Source organism: Pygoscelis adeliae, unplaced genomic scaffold, assembly GCF_000699105.1.
Source record: "Pygoscelis adeliae isolate BGI_AS28 unplaced genomic scaffold, ASM69910v1 Scaffold155, whole genome shotgun sequence".
Taxonomy (NCBI): Eukaryota; Metazoa; Chordata; class Aves; order Sphenisciformes; family Spheniscidae; genus Pygoscelis; species Pygoscelis adeliae.
In genome coordinates this window covers 4725-23896 of record NW_008824932.1, presented here as the reverse complement: position 1 = coordinate 23896, position 19172 = coordinate 4725, and the positions used below count along the sequence as shown (strand labels likewise).

General features: G+C 47.0%; 3 protein-coding genes across 3 annotated transcripts; all 3 read right to left on the bottom strand.

The window, feature by feature from the left end:
- Positions 1-3298: 3298 nt before the first annotated feature.
- Positions 3299-4234, bottom strand: LOC103917889 (G-protein coupled receptor 35-like). Its single transcript, XM_009325099.1, has one exon. It carries the CDS (start codon positions 4232-4234, stop codon positions 3299-3301), a length of 936 nt encoding a protein of 311 aa, XP_009323374.1.
- Positions 4235-9935: 5701 nt separating this feature from the next.
- Positions 9936-15618, bottom strand: LOC103917888 (G-protein coupled receptor 35-like). The gene is made up of 3 exons (XM_009325098.1): positions 15441-15618; positions 13314-13999; positions 9936-9977 (listed from the first exon to the last, which is right to left on the bottom strand). The coding sequence occupies exons 1-3, from the start codon at positions 15616-15618 to the stop codon at positions 9936-9938; spliced, it is 906 nt and encodes a 301-aa protein (XP_009323373.1).
- A 2397-nt stretch (positions 15619-18015) lies between these two features.
- LOC103917833 (G-protein coupled receptor 35-like) lies at positions 18016-18945 on the bottom strand. Its single transcript, XM_009325030.1, has one exon. It carries the CDS (start codon positions 18943-18945, stop codon positions 18016-18018), a length of 930 nt encoding a protein of 309 aa, XP_009323305.1.
- Positions 18946-19172: the final 227 nt, after the last annotated feature.

Genomic DNA, 19172 nt, shown 5'->3' with positions numbered 1-19172 from the left:
GAAAGCACGAGTGGAGCTGCTGCAGCGCACTGGAAGTAGCTGCCCAGGCAGGACACACACACACACACAACATAGGAACACATCCAAACCTCCCTCTAACTTTCATGCTGTTGCTCACAGAGGTCTAGTAATGTCTCACACCAGTTTTCTTGCTTGGGGCTTTCCAGTTGCTGTTGCTGTCACATTTTAACTGAACCCTGCTGCCAAGTACCGAACCAGGGCAGCTGACCAAAAAATGAGAGTTCAGCTAAATGTCAGGTGTGGGGGGAAGTGTGAAATCTGTCACGAAAAAACTGTGACATACTTCAAAGGAGCTTACATCAAAGACAGAAAAAGAGGGCACTTCTGGGGAAGTGAAAATCAGGGTGGCTCATTATCATCAGCTTGAGATAGAAGCATTCCTATGTCTCTCAGTTTCTGAATGAAGGCTCAGAAACATCACTGAGTCACTCCAATGGGATGAGCTGTCCCATGTGGGCACTGCATGCACGAGCTGGGGACAGAGTCTGACACTATGCACTCCTCGTCCTCAAAGGTGCTAAAAGGCAGCAGCATCTGCAATCCTGTCCATCAGAAACCCTGGCAGCAGTCTGCCGGCAGCTTTATTAACTTCAAAACTCCCATTCCACTTCTGTCTGCTGACATTTTTCTACCAAGATGAACACTTCATACTTCTGCCTTTCTGGCCTGTGGCTTTCAAGCCAGGCTTCCTGCTTTGGTTCGGTGAAAATTTGGCACAAATATTTCAGGCCTATATATATGCCCTATACTTGGATAGACCCTGCTCAAATGGTGAAGAACAGAGGTTTTGGTCCTATGTCAAAGGGATAGTTTATCACACCTCTTTTCTGAGAGTGGAACATGCTTTCCTGCCTCTTTGCCCTCATTAGTCAGCTGCTTCTTGGCAGTCATTAGGAGTTGCCTCTCAGAGCTGCTGCAGAGGCTGGCTGTGACAGTGAGGACCATCCCTGCACTCCCTGCCCAGTACCATCCTGCACTGGCACAACCCAACTGTCTCCTCCACAGCCCCTCTGAGGCTCCCTCCTTCTCCAAACCCCAGTAAGCACCTGAGGACTCATTGCTGTAGAGGCTTTGGTGTGAGGTTTCCGTGGTGAGGAAGTTTGGCTGTCTTTGGCCAAGCTTTCATGGTATATGTATTTCTGGGCAAATGGCTGCTAGAGGAAGGGGCATTACTTGGAGCGAGACAGCTTAGCAGAATCTGCTCAGAAATGCTTTGTTTGTAGGCAGCTTTGTATTTCCTCCACCCGCTTAATTAGCGGTTACTGGAGAAGTATTTTTTTCCTGCACATCTGAAATAGCAGTTTGGTTTGTGCAGAGCTTTCACCTCTGAAGAGCTCGCACCCATGTTAGTGAGACTGGGAGCACAGAAAAAACACACTGGCAACCAGGTAATCTCTCAAATCACTGCGCTCTCAGCATACAAATGCCATAGCAGGGAGGAAATCTTAAAGGTATGTTTAGCCTTATTTGGGAGCCGTCCATCAAATTAAAGTCACTAAGGTGCATATGTTACTACAGTGATACAGGAGACCCGTCAGCACACAGGGCTGGGGAAGGCAAAGCGTGAGCCCTGCTGCACCAGGCTGAGCAGTGTGAAATCACTGCCAGGGCCGTGCCGCACCTTGGGCTGAGCTGGGAGGAGATACCCATCTCTGCGTGCACAGCACCATTCGTTGCTGCTTTGATCTTTTCGAAGAAAGTGTAGGGGTAGAAGAGGGGAGAAACCAACCTCCCTAAAAGGCCGTCTTTGCAACCAGAGCCTCTTCTACTTCCCCACCCCATTGTGCAGTGAACGAAGACCAGATCCTGCTCTCAGGTTTTGGTGATGACAGAGCAGATTTCCCCATTTCTGCCTGAATCTCTGGCAAGCATGGTGAGAAGCCTACATCCCCTTGAGAAGCTGTCAGGGCTTTGCTACTGTCCTGTGCAGGTGGCATGGGCTTTGCTGGGCAGGTGGATGGAGAGCTCTGCTCAACGGTGAGAGCAGAGACCTGCAGCAAGGTCTCTTTTTAAGAGGTTTGTGCCTTTTGGCATGTGCCTTGAGTAGGAGGAGATGCAAAGGCCGAGCTGGAAGTGGGGCTGTACGGCCACTGAGGTGGCAGCAGGGTTTGGCCCAGCATGTGCAGGCAGATGAAAGTCCAGCCCAGCGTCGGGAAACGTGGGTGGAGGTATGTGCCTGGTACGTCCAATCCCGGGGCACGTGGGTGCTGTCTGAGCATCGTTACCAAGGGGCTAGTTAGCGGTTTTACCTACTTAGCCGTTTGTGGGTAAGTGCATCACAGGGTGGCATGCACTGTTCTGCCTTTGAAAATCCCAGTCTCTGTTGCAGCTCATACCCCCTGCTCCTCGCTTGGACAGCCAGGGACATGAGCTGTCCCTTTTGGGGACAGACAGCAGAGCAGATCCCCTACCACCCAATCCCCCACCTTTTCCATTTAACTCATTAAGAGACTACACTCTGTGCCAGTAACACGACTTTATTTATATTGGATACTTTGGAACAACTTGCTGCCACTTTCTTTAGATAGTCCTTTAGGTTATAAGGTTGAGTAGCTGCCTAATACAGTCCTTATTCCCACTGCCCCACCCCAACTCTTTGGATAGTAGCTTTAATGCCATTTGACTCAAATGCTTTTGATGTAAATTTTTTCCCCAGTACAAGCAACTGCAATTTCTTCTGACTTTGTATTGCAGTTGATGACCATTTTGTAGCTGTTACATAGTATGAATGGTGCTGTAAACTTGTCTAAAGCAGGCCAAATCTGCCTCTGCTACTGTGATTGTGCATTATTACCAACTAAAAACCAAGAAGTTTGAGACTTATAAAAACATCCTCCTTTCTTTTTCTGCAGGGGTTTCACTTTGACTTTTTTTTCTTTTTTGATATTTGGAATAACTTCTGTTTCTTTGTCACAGCTACAGCTTCATAAAAACTGATCCAAGGTGGGGAGGAGGGACAAAAATCCCCTTTACCACTGGCTGTACTTGTTTTGGGTTTTCTGGGAAAATGAAAGACAGTTTTTGCAGGGGAAAGCTATCATTTTACTCAAATTTGCATAAGGCAGAGAATTATCAGTGGCAACCTAGATCATTACATCAGGATCTGCACTGCTACAGTTGTCTGAATCAGGGCTAATTTTCATGTGTCTGAATCCTTCCCATTAGCAGAAAGTCCCTCCATCCCACTCACACAAAAAGAAAGTGTGAAAGCATGCTATTGAGTCCCAGCTGAACTTGAACATAGCAAGTATAAAATGTGTGCTGCATGTGTTTTGCACTAATGTGTTATGCATGGGAGCTGAATTTCAGCTTCTTCACTGGCTTCTGATTTGGACTTCACTAGCTTGGGAGATGCTTCCTTAAATTCCTTGTTGACAAAGTAGTAACAAATAGCATCCAGGCAGCAGTTTGTGTTTGCGAGGACTGAAGCAAGGTGAACAAAATTATTAACCCTCTGTATTGCAGAGCAGTTGGAGCTGATGGAGTCCATTACAAAGCGAAGGAGATGCCCGAGGTAAAGAGGTAAAAAGCATACGATGAACACAGCCATGTTTGCAGACACGATGTAGACGGCCTTCCTGATTAATTTTTCCTTGTGGCAGTTTTCATTCTTCTTTCTCATGAGTTCTGCAATGACTTGTATGGAGCAATAACTCAAGATAATCAATGGTATGAAAAACCCTACAATAATAGCACACAGTGTGATCACTGAGGGCTTAACGGAAGATTTTTCAAAGCAAAGTTCATCTTGTCCTCGGTCCTCTAACTTTTTAATAACGGACATCACACAGATGGTGACTATCCAAAGAAATCCAGAGGCAAAAGCTGCCTTCAGTGGTGACCTCAGCACCTTGGCTTTCAAAGGGTACTTGATCGCAAGGTACCTATCAGCTGCTATGACAGTGATGATACCGATGCTCATTAAGCGGTTTATGAAATAGCCACCTTCCAGAACCAGGCACCATCTACCTACCTTCAGCTGATGGAACTGGGATAAAGTTTTAAAAGGCAAAGTGAAGAGCAGCAAGCAGTCAGCCACAGCCAAGTTGACCATGTATACTCTGGTTTCTGTCCATTTGCCGAGTTTGCAGCAGAACACCCACAGTGCCAACACGTTCAGCAAAATGCCCGAAAGCAAAACCGGGATGTAAACACACAGCTGGACAAGCGGAAAGCTTTCATAGGCAGTGATACTGCAGCTGCTGAGGTTCATTTTGGGGATATTAAGAGGCACAGTTCCTGCAAAAGCAGATTAAATCTTTTAGAAGCCAGACTCTTGACTGAATCGGTGATTAATTCAGATAGTTCAGGGCTTTACCAACAGTGAAAACCAGGCCGTGGAGATGACTCTGCACAGCTGGCTGTAGGGTACCTAGCAGGAAGGGGAGGGAGCGGGACATGAGCCTGATCAGTTGTGGAGGAGAGAAAAGCCCACGTTCTCGCTGGGTCCCATGTGGGGAAGACTGCTCACGGAGTGCAGCAGGGGAAAATGCTTGGGCCTCTGTTTTGGGCCAGACTCTGATCGGGCAGCAGCACATATCCTGCAGCTAGGAGTTACGTGAGCTGTTACAACCATCTGATAATGGAAAGGGGACACCTAAACCCAGCTCTCATGTCTTTCCTTATAGTGGTGCTCAGGAGAAGCCAGCCAGCATCCTCATAGCTCGAAATGCTCCGGGAGATGTGCAGCAAAAGGACAGCTGTCTTCTCCTTCAGTCCTGAGCTGTCTCTGCATCACTTATCATTAGTGATAAGAGCAATTATTAGTACATCTCTCATTAGTTTTAGCTGCCATTGAATACTGTACTCAGTGGTAGTATTTAGTGGTCTGCAGCAAGAATCAGAGTCTGCATGCTGCCTTTCAAGGATCGTGAAAGTTGGTCTTCATCTCGGAAATATTAGAGCAATCTGCCACAATTCCAAGACAAAAAAAACCTACCAATGCCATGGCAAGAAATGTGATCAGCAGCGACATGAAATAGAGAGATGAACTGTATCGGGTCTAGTGGGTGGTTTTATCACCCTGGATCTAAGGGCAATATTGCTGTTTGCCCTCCTGCTTTGGAGGAGTTAAGGCAAGAGTATATTCCAGGTGCAACTGTTCATGGACAGAAAAGACCCAGGAGGTATGAGATGTCTTTGGATTTTCCCTGCAAGGGGAACGTGGCTCCACGGGTGCAGGTTCCCGGGGCTCGAAAGCATCCTGAGCGAGCAAACCATAGGGCAGTGCTGCAGCATCTATATGCATCTGCAGCTCTCAGCTAGCTTTCAAAATCATGCTGCTGAGGAATTATGCCAGGAGACCTCTTTGGAGGTGAGGGAATGTGCTACAGCCAACATCTGAAGCAGCTCTGTGCTTTGGACATGCGGAATGAGTTATGAGCCCAGAAGATATAAGGGTAGATCATAATGGACAAAAGGGAGATCTAGCAAAGGCTGAGACAGCCCTTAAGCATCCAAAACATGTCTAACGTGGCCAGTATCAAAATGAGCCTTTGAAAATACACAGGCTCCAGCCCTTTCAGTTTCTCCACCACCATTTTGGTGTCCCACCATGGCTGGGGAAAGGCAGTGCCTTGCAGAGCTCAAATAACCAGGTCAGCAAATAGCCAGGAGGAATTACCTGCTCGCTCGCTGTCCTTAGAGAGAGTGAATGTTCCTCCAGACCAGCTGCGGTGCGGTGCGCAGGCACAATGAGCCCTCCTAGTGGTGCTCCTGGCATGTGACCAGCGAGGTGTCCTGCAGTGACCATTTGTCGGTGGCTGTGACAGCAGCAACGCTGGTGGAGGAAGCACCCCCGCCCCTCCTCAACGCATTTCCCCGGGGTTGAGCTTCCTCTGTCACCACTGGCATGGCTCGTACCACCCCCTGTTGACTGAGGAGCCTTCAGTAGCCCTGCAGCAAGGTGAAACGCTCATCTGCCATGCAGCCCTGCAGCAGTTCCTCCAGCGATGGAATGGCTTTGGGTTTTTCCTTTGATTTAATTTCCCATGCCTGATGTCTCACTGGGCAATGCCCATTGACCTTCCTCACCCAATAGGCTGTGCACATTGCTTGGAGGGGACCCATTGCCCTGGAGGGTCCTGAGGTCTTCTTTCTGCCTTCTAGACTGCCACTCCCGCTGGGGCTGGAGCAGGGACTGCCACCTGCTGTCACGCTGCTGAGCCCCAGGGCATAGTAGCCCTGGTGGGCCCCTAGTTCCATTCACAGAGCTGTTGGAGAGGTGAGGGCTGTGGTTTGCAGACATTTTTGTGATTATTATAGCTGGGTTTCACTCTGAATCATGGTAATTCTGTCATCTTCCATAGTTCTCATCAGCCAGCAATTCTGAGAAAGCGTGGCACCGTGACCCTGTGACCTGCTGACTTTGTGACTGCTCTGCAGTTGCAGACGCCTGCTGGCCGGGGGCTCCTCCTTAGCTGTCCATTGCAACCCATTTACAAGAAGAGCTCAGACAAGTTGATCAACAAGCTCAAAGGTCCCGCTGTTAGTACCTTGAGTTGCTGTCTTGGGCAAACACATTTCCCCTTCCCACTTTCCAGGTCATCTTAGAGCAGCTTCAGGGGTATTTCTGCATTGTCTGTCTGCACATTGCAAACCAGCCTTTGAGATTAATTCCTTGCTAGTGTATAGTCAGTATAGAGCTTAGCTTAAATACTTCTCCGGAGTTTCCAGGGACTGCTTTTGCCTTTCTTGTGGCTGCTTCTTGGTGGATGCTTATAAGTAGTTACTGACATATTCGTACACCCAGCTCGTTGATCGCCAACCACCATCATTTTCATGTCATGGTCCTTGTTAGTGCTTTAGTTTTCAAAGTCATCCAGCTCCTGGGTTGTGACAGTTTCACCACTGTACAAAAAATACTTCACTTTGCATCATCCTCAAGTGTTGTCCACACACTCCTATTGTCTATGTCAAAGCAATCACTACTGGTATTAACCATGAGCAGTCAAAATCAAGCCTGGAGGGAGCTCAGCTCATAGCATCTCTCCAGTGTGATGCTTCCCATCCACAGCTTGGTGCTGTGGTCGCCAGATGAGGGCAGCTATGTCTCCCATTAGCCCGGTGAGGCTTCAAGGGAGGTTCAAACCATGTCACCAGGCACAAAGCAGCTGGCTATGATCACCAGGTTCACCAGGAGCAACTCAACACCGGCTACCAGTTGGCAAAGCTATGATGAAGTGTTATCTGCGGAGAACTTACATGTCTCCTGGTGTGGCTCTCAGGTCCCTGTCTGATTCCTGGACACCGCTGGGTCAGGATCCTCATGCTTCTCTTCTCTCCACCTTGGCTCCCTCAGCCACCCTCTAGGCTCTTGCAGCTGCTGATGGCCTCCTTCTTCCATCCAGTTGCAGGTTTTATCACCTCTGCCATGGACCAATGATGCTCACTTGGTATTTTCCCCTGCCTCTGCAGTTCTCAGCTTGTCTCAGCCCCGTGAGTGCTGTCACCATGTGGCACAGTGCAGGTGACACTCATACTGTTTTCTCACTTCCTTGCTGGCAGCTCTCCAGCAGGGTAGTCCAAGGGCCTACGGCACCGCTGAATACCAGTGCCTGTACAAAGTGCATTACCACTCGCAATGTGCTCCAAAGGACCTTTTACTAATACCAATGTCTACCACACCTTGGCTGGAAAAGTGATTTTCTTAGTGAAAGAAGCCAGTGAGGCAAAATACTCCTGTAAGGTGAAGCACCGCTTAACTTTTGCCTTTATATTTGTTCCCTCCCATTTAATGTTATTCAGATGTATTGTGAAATTTCACATTTTTCAGGTCTGAGCATAGTAGAGCTGTTACTGGCCAGACCCTTCCGTTTCTTCCCACATCCTAAAGAAGGGACTGTGTTTGGTGGTCTCTGCCCCCGATCCTATTTTGGCTGACTTATTGCTGGTGTGAGAGTTCATGTGCTAATTCCTTTAAAATTCTGGACTTCTCGGGTTCCTCATTCTTACTGAAAGCTGTGACAAAGTAATTGGGTAGTTTTTAGGACATACCTGGACAATTTTGTTGTTTTTATCAACAGCAGTACTGGGTGATCTCACTTCTTTGCTTGTAATTTGTGTATATAGTTAGCTTTTCATATCTAAGGGAAGAATTTGCTAGACCTGTTTGATCTTTACGCTTCTTGATCTCTAAGACTTATTTCTGTTCTGCACAATTGTTTTTCCTTCCCTTGTAAGCTCTGACTGATGTCCTGCTTGAGGCTGTTTCCCAGCCAAAGAAAGTCTTTTCATGAGGTTTTCCTGTGCTCCTGGTACAGATTGTTAATAGACAGGACAGCTCAGGTTTGATGGACTCCTGTCTCCTTTCCCTGCCAGGGAAGATCTCAGTCTCCTCTGCCTCCCAGATACTGTGCCCTGCTGGCTACAGCTGCTGGCACATCACAGTGGGACAGGGCCTCTGGCAAAGTGAGAGAGGTACCAGTACCCCCCTCCACACATGCAAGGGCAACACGGGACACTGCACTGCCCTGCGGCATTTGGGTTCTGCAGTGCCTCTGCCCCATATGGTTTTTTCCCTCGATTTCTCATGGGACAACGTGATGTTGCAACAGTAGATCTTGACCAAAACAAAATACGGGGTTGGGAGCAAAACGTGTCAGTCTTACTTTTAGCATGGAAAGCCTGTGAAATTGTGGTGTTAGGCTAACTGTGTCAACCTCACGCAATGACCAACCGTGGCTGTTGAGACTGTTTCCCCTTTCCCCTTCCTTAGCACCGCACAGGAACTGAACCACGGCAGATGACGCACTTGCAGGGCTCTCTGTACTACAGCCCTCTCTGTACACCTGCAGCATCAACACTAAAGGGGTCGGCTGTGTATCTCCGTGCAAACGTACTGGGGAGGGCATGGCAAAGCCTGTGCTTCCCAGCTGCCTACTGCTGCTCCGGTGCTTGCAGAGTCCCCTGGAGACTGCCGGGCAACGCTCACGATTGGAACAACTGCGCTGCACTGAGAAACTAAAAACTCAGAGATACCTCCAAAACCTGAAAGCAGCACCCAACTCGCTAAAATGCGGAACTCCCTGATATATGTCCTTCAGCCCCTGGGAGAGGAGTGCTGCTGGAACCCAAACCTCTGGTGAGAACTCAGATTTCAGGCCTGCCCAAATGCCACCAAACAGCAAAATACTGTCTTATGCCAGCCCCTGCCTTCCCTGCTTAGAAGGGCCAAAAATTCTAAATCTGATGGCTACTCACTTAGAAGCAAGATTCTAGATTACTTTGTAGGCTTTTCCTTGCGGTTTTTTTTTTTTCTCTCAAGCCTAAATTTTGACTGCAGCATCAATTTGCTCATTTAAAGTGTAAGCCATTGTAAGCAGTGGTCCAGCTCTGCTTGTTGGAGCTGCTGATGGACTGTGGCTGCTGCTCCCCACTACCGTTAGCCAGACTCTTGTGCTAGGAAATGGGAAAGATTTGTGGATAACCATGTCGCTGTCCTCATGGATTGCTATTCCAGTGCTGTATGCTGGCTGGTAGTTTATTGTGGCCCAGGTGCTGATAACTCATCTGTTCCATTTACTGGGAGCACTCAGGGAGCTGAGGTTTTGTTCAGACTGAAGAAAGGTGTCAGAAACCCATCATAAACATCATTATAACTTGACGTGTAAACCAGATAATAATTTTTGTCCAAGGTAGTACATACGTCTTCAGGTAATCAGAAAATTCCTTGCTCATCTTTGGGTTGCACTATAAATATCCTGTTGTAAGGCAGATCTGATATCATGGTAGCTAAGTCTCCTCTCACAATCTCCAGTATAGGTTTAGCGTTAATAATGCGGGACTCTGATGTATAATGGTAATAAATGAATATTTATTTATAGATATATTACTGTGAGATAGCTTTATTTTCACTTGCAAAAGAATGTTTCCTTTTTTGTTTTCATAGTGTTCAGTACAAACAACAAAAAATATTACTTAATGATGACAGGGATTGTGAAGTCAACAAATTTCCACTTTACAATAAGAAAAAGGAACACTTAATTTTATAAATTTGGAACGTGAATGGTGGGAGACCTCAGTTTGTTTCCGACAAGAAAAAAACATTCACTTCATACAGCTCTACATGCAGTAAACTTGGCTATGTATAGGAATGCCAACTGTAAATTCTTTAGTGCAGCTGTTGTACTGGTTTTGGCACTGACAGGGAATAAGCAAGCGGCTGTGTGGTGCTTAGCTTCTGGCTGGGGTGAAACCGCAGCAGCTGTTTAGTTTAATAGCGTGCCTTGTCTGTGATCCTTCCTTGATTTAAAAACTATAGGCTTGGGTAAGAAGAAAGTGCTCTGAAATTCTTTGGTTGCAAAACAGTAGCAAATGGCATCTCAACAGCAGTTAGTATTTGCTATACTATGAGGCCTATACATGAGGCCACATGCACAAAAGCATTACTGTTTGTATTTCAGAGTAGATGACCTAATTGGAGACCATTATAAATTGGACAAGGTGCCCCATGTTAACAGGGAGAAAACATGAATGTGACTGGGTTTGGAAAAAAAATAAGTTGTTTGCTTTCTGGATTAACAGTAGGATAACAGGTTGATATGAATCAACCTTCATCTTTTTTCAAAGTAATAGAATTTTTCATAATAATCTGTTTGGAACAGGCATTCATTATGACCAATGAGATGCAAAATCCCAGAAGGGGATGCTAGAGCCAAAAGTGTTTTTGAAGGCCCTCTGTGCTGTTTCTGAAAACAGAAGTCCTTCTCCTTGCTGAAGACCACTTGCCTGGACACGTAAGTGATGCCTGTCATGAAGATCAACGGCACACCATAAAGGAGAATGGGCTAATGAGGACCCTAATCCTCTTGCTCTCCGAGGACAGTTAATTGCAGTGTATTTGTTGACAGCTACAAGGGTGACAACACTCACACATCTCCTTAAGCAATAGATGGTTTTTCAGATCAGGCAGTATTTGTCTCTTATATCTTTTCCTGTCTTTGAAAAGAGACTGTAAAAGGCAGAATGAGGGCCAGTGTGCAATGATTAAGTTGGTCATGTGCACACATGGCCCTTTTCCTCTGCTTGCAGAGAAATACCAGTAATGCCAGAGCATTAAATAATACATCAAAAAAGAAAATTGGGACATAAATGATCAACTGAATGACCTGAGTAGTTTCATACATTTTTATGCTGCAGTTGCTCACTGCAGCTTCCATCATGCTGGGACTTCTGCCAAAGTATTGACACAAAGCAGGTAGATCTAACATTTGGATGGGAAGTACTTTCTGTGATGGGAATAGTCGTTTCCTATGTTGTTTGGCCAATGTCTAGAGAGTAGTTTCAGCATGTGGTCTGCAGAGACTAGAAGGTGACAGGCCACTTGCAGGGGAACTATTTGTAAGTTGTCACTAAGAAAGTTAATTGTCTGTAGGTTTAAATGAGCAGAATATGGGTTTCCCTGGAGGAATTTTTTAGGGGTTTACAAGTCAGAAGGCACTGAAAGGTCAAGGATCATGAAGCCAACCGAGATACAGCTATATCACATGCATTTCAAAAACTCTATAATGTTTCCCACGCTGACTTGAAGTTATTGAAGTGACTATGTGGTAAAATGTTAGATGAAATTTCTATGCTGATAAACATGAAGTAGTCACGCCCTGGCACGGGCTCCCCTCTCAGCCCAGGTTTCTCTATGGGTCGCTTCCTTCTGGTGCCCCAAGACCTCTCTTTGTGGCTTAACTTTTTTGAGCTGCTCTGTTGTCACTTCCCTGTGGAGTGGGAGGATACATGGTGCATAGTCAGCAAGCACAGATATTATAGAGGAATTTGGTACCTGGAAAGCCAGACATTAAAACTGAATGCCTCGTCTGGGATCCAGCTAGGATAGATCAAGACTGTCTGTGTAATGGGTGGAAAGAGTTAAATGTCTCAAAATGAGGCGCAGGAGAGCTTTTGAACCCCTGCTGTGCACTGTCCAAGCAGCTGAAAGAGAAAAAAAACCCAAATCCAAAGCAATGCTTCGTCACACAGGGCAATGCTGAGAAGCCTTCAGCCGTGGGTGTGCCCTATCTCTGCAAAAGGGCCTTACACACCCCACTCTCATCAAACCTCCCCTGAAAACTGTTCATGGATGATGAGGGAAGGATCAGGGCTGCATCTCCTTTGTGTGGCTCACTGCTGTTTTCTGGGCATCAACACTCCTGCAGCGTGAGGCTGCCACGACTCAGGCAGATGCAATAACCTCTCACCAGACAGGACACCCATTGAAGATTTGATCCCATTAAAGTACAACAACAAACCTGTCACCAGGGCTTACGGTAGTGTTTAGGTGAGATCAGATCTTCACAGCTTTATACCTGATATGCACAATGCTAAGGGTCTGTTCTGTGATCCACAATGCTTTCTGTAGCTCAGTTTTTCCATGCAGTAGTGGCTTTATTTACACCCACAACGATTTTAGGCTCACAAATGCCAGGGCATTGCCACAAGCTAATACAAGTGTTACATGGCAGGAATGGGGCAATAGTCTCAGGCCACTGTCTGACTCCTGCACTTTACTCCATGCACAGCAATAGCTGCATCCTGATGATAGCTGCAAGCTTTGAAATTATATAGGTTGGCAGGAAACTACCTAATACATATGTCTTAGGTTTGGCATTGTAGTACAGGGGCTTTTTCTTAAGTGACCATATATATTACAGTACTAGAAGTGGATTTGTGTATTGTTATAAGGGTGCTCAGTTTCCTATGTTTAGCTGCATGATATGTACAGATAAGCGCATGGCAGAAACAATGGCCTTATCATCTATTCTCCATACCATGTGGCTCTCCCTCTTGACCAGGAGACACCTGAAGCTGCAATACAACGATCCAAGACAACAATCAGAGCTGGAGCCAAGTCACTGAGGACAGAAGGACAAAATTCAAGTTAATATCAGACTCCTTGGAAGGGGTTGCCCCTTTTTGCAGGTATGCCTATACCTACGATGATTGCAAATACTGTAGGTGGTCCCATCCCCTCTGCCTCAAAACTTCAGCAGCACTGTGGCTTTTAACACCTATAGTGCACTACACCTTGTTTATGTCATGACTTGATCTATGGGTGGCTGTGACTCTTGGCTTTGATTCATCTTGGACCTCATTGATATACAGCTGGGGAACACAGAAGGAAATTCCTGAAATTCCTTGGCTGCAAAGTAATAGCAAAATGCATCTAAACAGCAGTTAGAATTTACTAAGCATGCACAGATCTGAATAGAGGCTCTAACTTCTGAGAGCAGAGAACAAGCTCCAGCAACATCCACTGCAAACCACAAACGCAGTGTGATGTAGAAAGGTGAAAAACATACAATGAACACACACAAATTCACAGAAACAATGTGGATTGCTTTCTGGATTAACTTTGTCTCATGAGGGCTCCTGGCCATCTTCTTTTTGAGACATTTGATGACTTGTACTGAGCAAAAAACCACAATCCCTAAGGGAATAAAAGACCCAAAGATAATGGAGAATAACGATGAATAATTAGGTTGAATAGATTGTTTCCGAAGGCAGAATTGTTCCTTTCTTTCATGAAATTTTGGATGTAAGTAGGAATAAATTATCAGCATTATCCAAAGAAACCCACAGATAGAAGCCGATTTCAGTGGGGATCGAAGAATCTTTGCTTTTAGAGGGAACTTGATCACAATGTATCGATCAGTTGCAATCAGGGTGATGATAAGGATGCTCATAGGCATGTTTGTAAAATAGATGTTCTGTATGGTGAAACACAGCTTGTCTATGGGATGGTTGTACATAGTAAAATATATCAGGAAAGGCAGGGCAAAGAGCAGGAAACTGTCTGCAACCATGAGGTTGGTCACGTACACCCTGGTCTCGGTCCACCTCTTGAGTTTGCAGCAGAAGACCCAGAAGGCAATCATATTCAGTGGGATCCCCAAAGACAGCACTGCGATGTAGAGAAGTTGAAATAGCACAATGCCATCCTGCAGCATGTTGTAGTCTTGGTGCAGGTCTCCATGTTGGGCCGTCTCTGCAAGAAAAGGGTGCAGGCATGAGACCGAGCTCAGGGACAGGTCCTCTGGGCTGGGTCCTGCTGCAGTGCCCCTGCTCTCACGGCTCTGTGGCTCCTCACACCCCTCCACTGCATATGTAGGCAGCCCCTGGAGGGGCTCAGTGGCTCATCAGCACCATCTATCCCTCAGACATCAAAGTAACACTGTCACTTGCCACCAGCTAACACAAAAACACAGAGGCAACCCTCTCTTGCAGATATTACGGGGTTAAGCCTGCCTTGCCCTCCATCCAGTCCTGGTTTGCACAGTTTGGGTAACAGCAGAGGGTCTGCAAAGCAGAATGATAATTTTTGTGGTCCCTTATCTTTGCTGCTGCTGTGGTTATCAGAGAGCCACTGGCTTTAGGGCAGCCCGAAGCAGAGCCGGGCAGCATTCCCCCTTTGCCCTCCAAAGGGGATTGAATCCCCCATGTAAGCACAGAGCTGGTGGCGGTTCCCAAGGTCCTGTGCTGCAGCGTGCCTGGAGCCGGGTGTCTCCATACTCACGGAAGAGGCATGGTAAGGAGCACTAGCATGAAACCGCAGTGAGGGATGAAGACACCCCCTGAATGACACCCTTGCTTTGCTGCTGAAGCCACCCCATGGGTTTGCTCTGGCTCTTGCCAGGCCTGTGAACCTCCACAGGACTTGAGCCCTGCCAGCCGTAAAAGGTAGCTCAGGTGGCTTTACTCCTGGGGGCAGTGGGAATGCTGCTGCAGGGTGGTGGGTGGGTGGATGCCTGCTGCGGGGAGGCTGCCCCCAAGCACGAACCCACTCCTCTCGCTGTGGGTTGCTGGGGAGGAATAGCTCAGCATGGGTACCACCAGACCTAGCAGGTAACACGTCTCCAAAGAGAGAAGGGAAAGTGAGCACACATGCCTGATCTCAACCTTCAAAGATAGAAAGCCAAAATGTTGCTAGAGCGGAAAACACAAATCCAAGAACTTAGACTATCATCTCCTTTAAAAATTTCAGGGCATCCGCTACCAGCAAGGAGGCTGTGGAGATGAATCAGACTTAGTCTGAAGCTCATAAAGGAAGTGTTTACAGTGAGGCAGGAAAGGAAAATGCCCAGATTCCTACAATCTCTTATAAATACATTGCCTTATAAGTCAGCAGCTTCTAAGCATCAACATCTAAAATGTAGTGAAAATGTCCAATTGCATGAACTAAGTGAACTGTTTTTACTGTCTGAAACCGGGAGATGGATCTGGCAACCATGGAGGAAAGCGCAGCACCTGCTCTAGCGCTGGAAGTGGTATGGCATTACTGAACCACAGGGATACAGTCATTTTTAGGGTGGAATTTATGGAGGAACTAACGTAGAGCCAGTGTCCTGGCTCTCTTGGGCTTTCAGCCTCACAGGTCCTTGGCTGCACTGTGATACCACCTACCCTGCAGCTGTTCCCTGCCAGCCTACCGCAGTCATCCCACAGTGAAAAAGCCACTCTGCATGCATAGCACTGCCCCAAGGAGCAGCCGAGCCCTCTGGTCTGCGCGAGGCATCCCAGCCACATTGAATCCCCCATGTAAGCACAGAGCTGGTGGCGGTTCCCAAGGTCCTGCGCTGCAGCGTGCCTGGAGCCAGGTGTCTCCATACTCACGGAAGAGGCATGGTAAGGAGCACTAGCATGAAACCGCAGTGAGGGATGAAGACACCCCCTGAATGACACATGTGGCTGCAAAACAGTGAGGTATAACAGCTGTGAAAGCAGGAGGAAACTGAGGCATCTGTGTACAGCTGAGGATTGACCTGTATGTTAACAAGCACGCAGCTTTGGCTAGTGGTTCAGTTAAGAGGAGAAAGCACACCCTGAAGTACTGAGCAGAGCGCGCTGCCACACACTGGCGTGGGAAGAATTGAAAGATATTACCTGCTTCTTGTGGGGCCGTCAGGTGTGTTTAGTCCTCAGAAAGGTTGCAGTTTAGATGCGGGTGTCCTGGCAGGGGAGGAGATCTGTCAGGGCCACAGGTGCCAGTACAGGGTGCTGCTCCATGCAGGGCACAGCTGCTCAAGAGCCTGCTGTTGACAGCTCAGGAGCGCTGAAACACCGCAATGAACTCTTGTTCCCCAAAAGTGCTTCATTTATCACCTACTTTTTGGGATGGTTGAGTCTCTGGTGCCCTCTGTTGTTCTACTCACATCAGCTCAATGCTTCACCATAAATTTTTCCACCCAGTCTGTGCTCCACCCACTCATCTCACACAAACTAGCAATTAAAATTTAATATTTTCAGTTGTGGGAAAACAAATAATTTCTGAAATAAAACCCATAATGGTTGCAAATTGCCCTACTGGCAGCAAAAGGTCCCCCAGGGAGCACAGCAGCCCGTGCAGCCTCCAGTGTGGTTGCAGAACATGCCCCAGGCAGACAGCAGGGCAGTGGCTGACAGCCTTTCCGAGGGGGCACGCTGGTGCTCGTGCACCTGCATGAGAGTGAGCCCAGGGCAAGAGGACCCAGCATGCTTCTCTTCGGTGTCTTTACAAGAAAGGTGACAGACATTATGGGCCTGCTTGTCGTCTGCAAAGCAGCCAGGTGTCTGACACTGCTCATCAGCATCACTGGAAAGCCCAAGCTGGTAATGACAGTCACTGCCAACCGGGCACGGGCAAGAGATACCGGTGTGGCAGTGAGCACACCATAGGTGTCAGGACCTTTAGAAACATCTTTAAGAACATACCTAAGTGGTATTTTATAGTCATTTTCATGGCTTTTGCTGTCTGTTGGCTGTGGGCCAGCTGACGGGAGCCAGACTCTGACTCCCTCAGGATTTGTCCCATTAATTCGTGTCTCCTGAGCTTGCGGTCTCAAAGATGACAACAGCAGATTGAGTAGCAGCCATGAGCTTCCTGAAGGCAGATGTAGATCACAGAGGAAACTGCGTAAGTGGGCAGGACGACTCCTCCACACTGTCTCCTGCAGCGCTCTGAGCATTGCCTGGGCAGAGCTCGGAGGCCATTTTGGAGATTTTTCAGTATTTAGAAAGAAAAAAGCCCGATCCTAGGGAGCATTTGAATAACATGTAGAGGGTCAACCCACTCCCCATCTCCCTTGACCCATCTCCTGGGTCCCTCCGGACCCGGCTGTGTCCAGCTGGGGGTTTCAGCTGGGGGGGTGATACTCTGACACTGAGCTGCGGCTGGGAGGGTGAACCTGGGGGCCAGCCTGGTGCCACAACATAAACCCAGGGAAGAGCAATGCACGGGTGGCAAAGGTCTAGACAGAGTTAAAAGGGCTTCCCCACAGGTGGGAGCAGCAGCCCCTCGGGGATGGCTGCTTTAAGGAGGTGTCTCTGTGCCAGGGCTCAGCAGTGCAGCAGGAGGGGAGCCGGCAGGAGGACTTGGCTCTGAAATCTCCTGGACTTTGTGCCTTTATGGCACTGGACAAGTCTTGCTTTCATCCTAAGAGTGTTCCCTTCACATCTATCTGACCCATTGACTTGAAGGGGAAGGACAGTCAGCAGAGGCTAGGCTGTTTTGTAGGGCCATGTACTTAGTAATATGCTGGTACCGCCTGACAACCCCCCCCAGCCCACCAAAGGAATATGATTAAAATAAACTGGATTATTTTAATAATGCAAACAACCTAAAATACACAATGAGGTAAAACATCATATATTCTTTTGTACGTGTTGGCAATAAGGATCAATTGACTTTAGCTGCAAAATGAACTAAAACAGGGAGACATACATGGGTCACCTGTCTGCCTGTAAGAGTAACAAGTAGGTGCTGGAGGGTGGAATGGAGACATGTTAACAACCAGCAATAACATACACACTTTTACACATCTCTGTGAAATAACTTATTTGTTTAATAGAAACATAGAGTATAAATCGCAATTAACTTAGTAATGCTAAACCTAACAAAGATCTGCCTAGAGAGAAAGAGCAATAGTTATCCCAATAATGCTGAAGCTGTATCTTCTCTTGATGTTACAGAGCTGTTGTGGGTTTTTGGGGGGTTTGGTGTTTTTTGTACCCCCCTCCCTCCTTCCTTTAGCAAGTGTGTGTCTGCAAGGGGTGGATTTGATCTGTTTTTTCAGTGCTGGGTTTGGGCAGTAGAAGGGCTTCAAGGAACTCCTTGGTCACAAAGTAGTAGCAGATGCTATCCAGGGAGCAGTTGGACGTGGCAATACACCTTGTCATGGAGGAGAAGTTCTTCATAACCTGGAGCAGGAAACAGGTAGCTCCGACGCTCTCCATTATGAACCTGGCAAGTACCCCAAGGTAGGCTGGAAGAAAACATATTAGAAATACAATCAGATTTGCATAAATAATGTGAACAGCTTTCTGGATTAATTTCTCCTCTGGTGAATTTGCATTCAGACATCTCTTAAGGTTTCTGATCACTTCTGTGGAGCAAAAAGTCAAGATTGCTAATGGAGGAGTAAAAATGAAGAAAATGGAAGGCAGGCTCAGAGTAGCAGGCGCGGTGGTATCCTTCTGAAAGCAGAGAGCGGCATGTCTCTGCCAAAGCTGTAAGGTGACACCAATTATCACAGAGACCCACAGAAGCCCACAGAGAAGGGCAGCCTTTGATGGATACCTGAAGGTCCTGGCTTTCAAGGGGTGCTTTATGGCAATGTATCGATCAATGGAGATAAATGAAATTATGTAGATGCTCACTACCGTGTTGGCAAAATACATTGCCTCTATAAACTGGCAGAGTTCATCTCGAGTTGACTTATTCCAGAGCAAATAAGCCATGGAAGGCAAGGTGCAGATGACGAAGCAGTCTGCAAAGACTAAATTGATTACATACACCCTGGTTTCTGTCCACTTCTTCATCTTGCAGAACACCCAAAGGGCAAGGGCATTAAATAGTGCTCCAAAAAAGAAAATGAGATTATACAGAACAAATTCAATGAGACGAACATGGTGATACGGTTCTAGATTTGTGACACTGCAGTTGTTGGACACCTTCATTGTCCTGATGTATAGATGTTGTATGATGTTCTGAGACCTGAAATGGGAAAAGACATGGTAAGACTTTCCTCCTACCTCTTAATAGATGTATGGCTCCTATAAAAAAAGGATATTTAAGTAAATATTTACTTTGTTATGAATGTGATTTTGAGTCTACAAAGCTGGCTTTCTCAGACAGCCTGTAACTGGGATGCATCCTTTGTCAAACTTTGTTTATGTTTACTCAG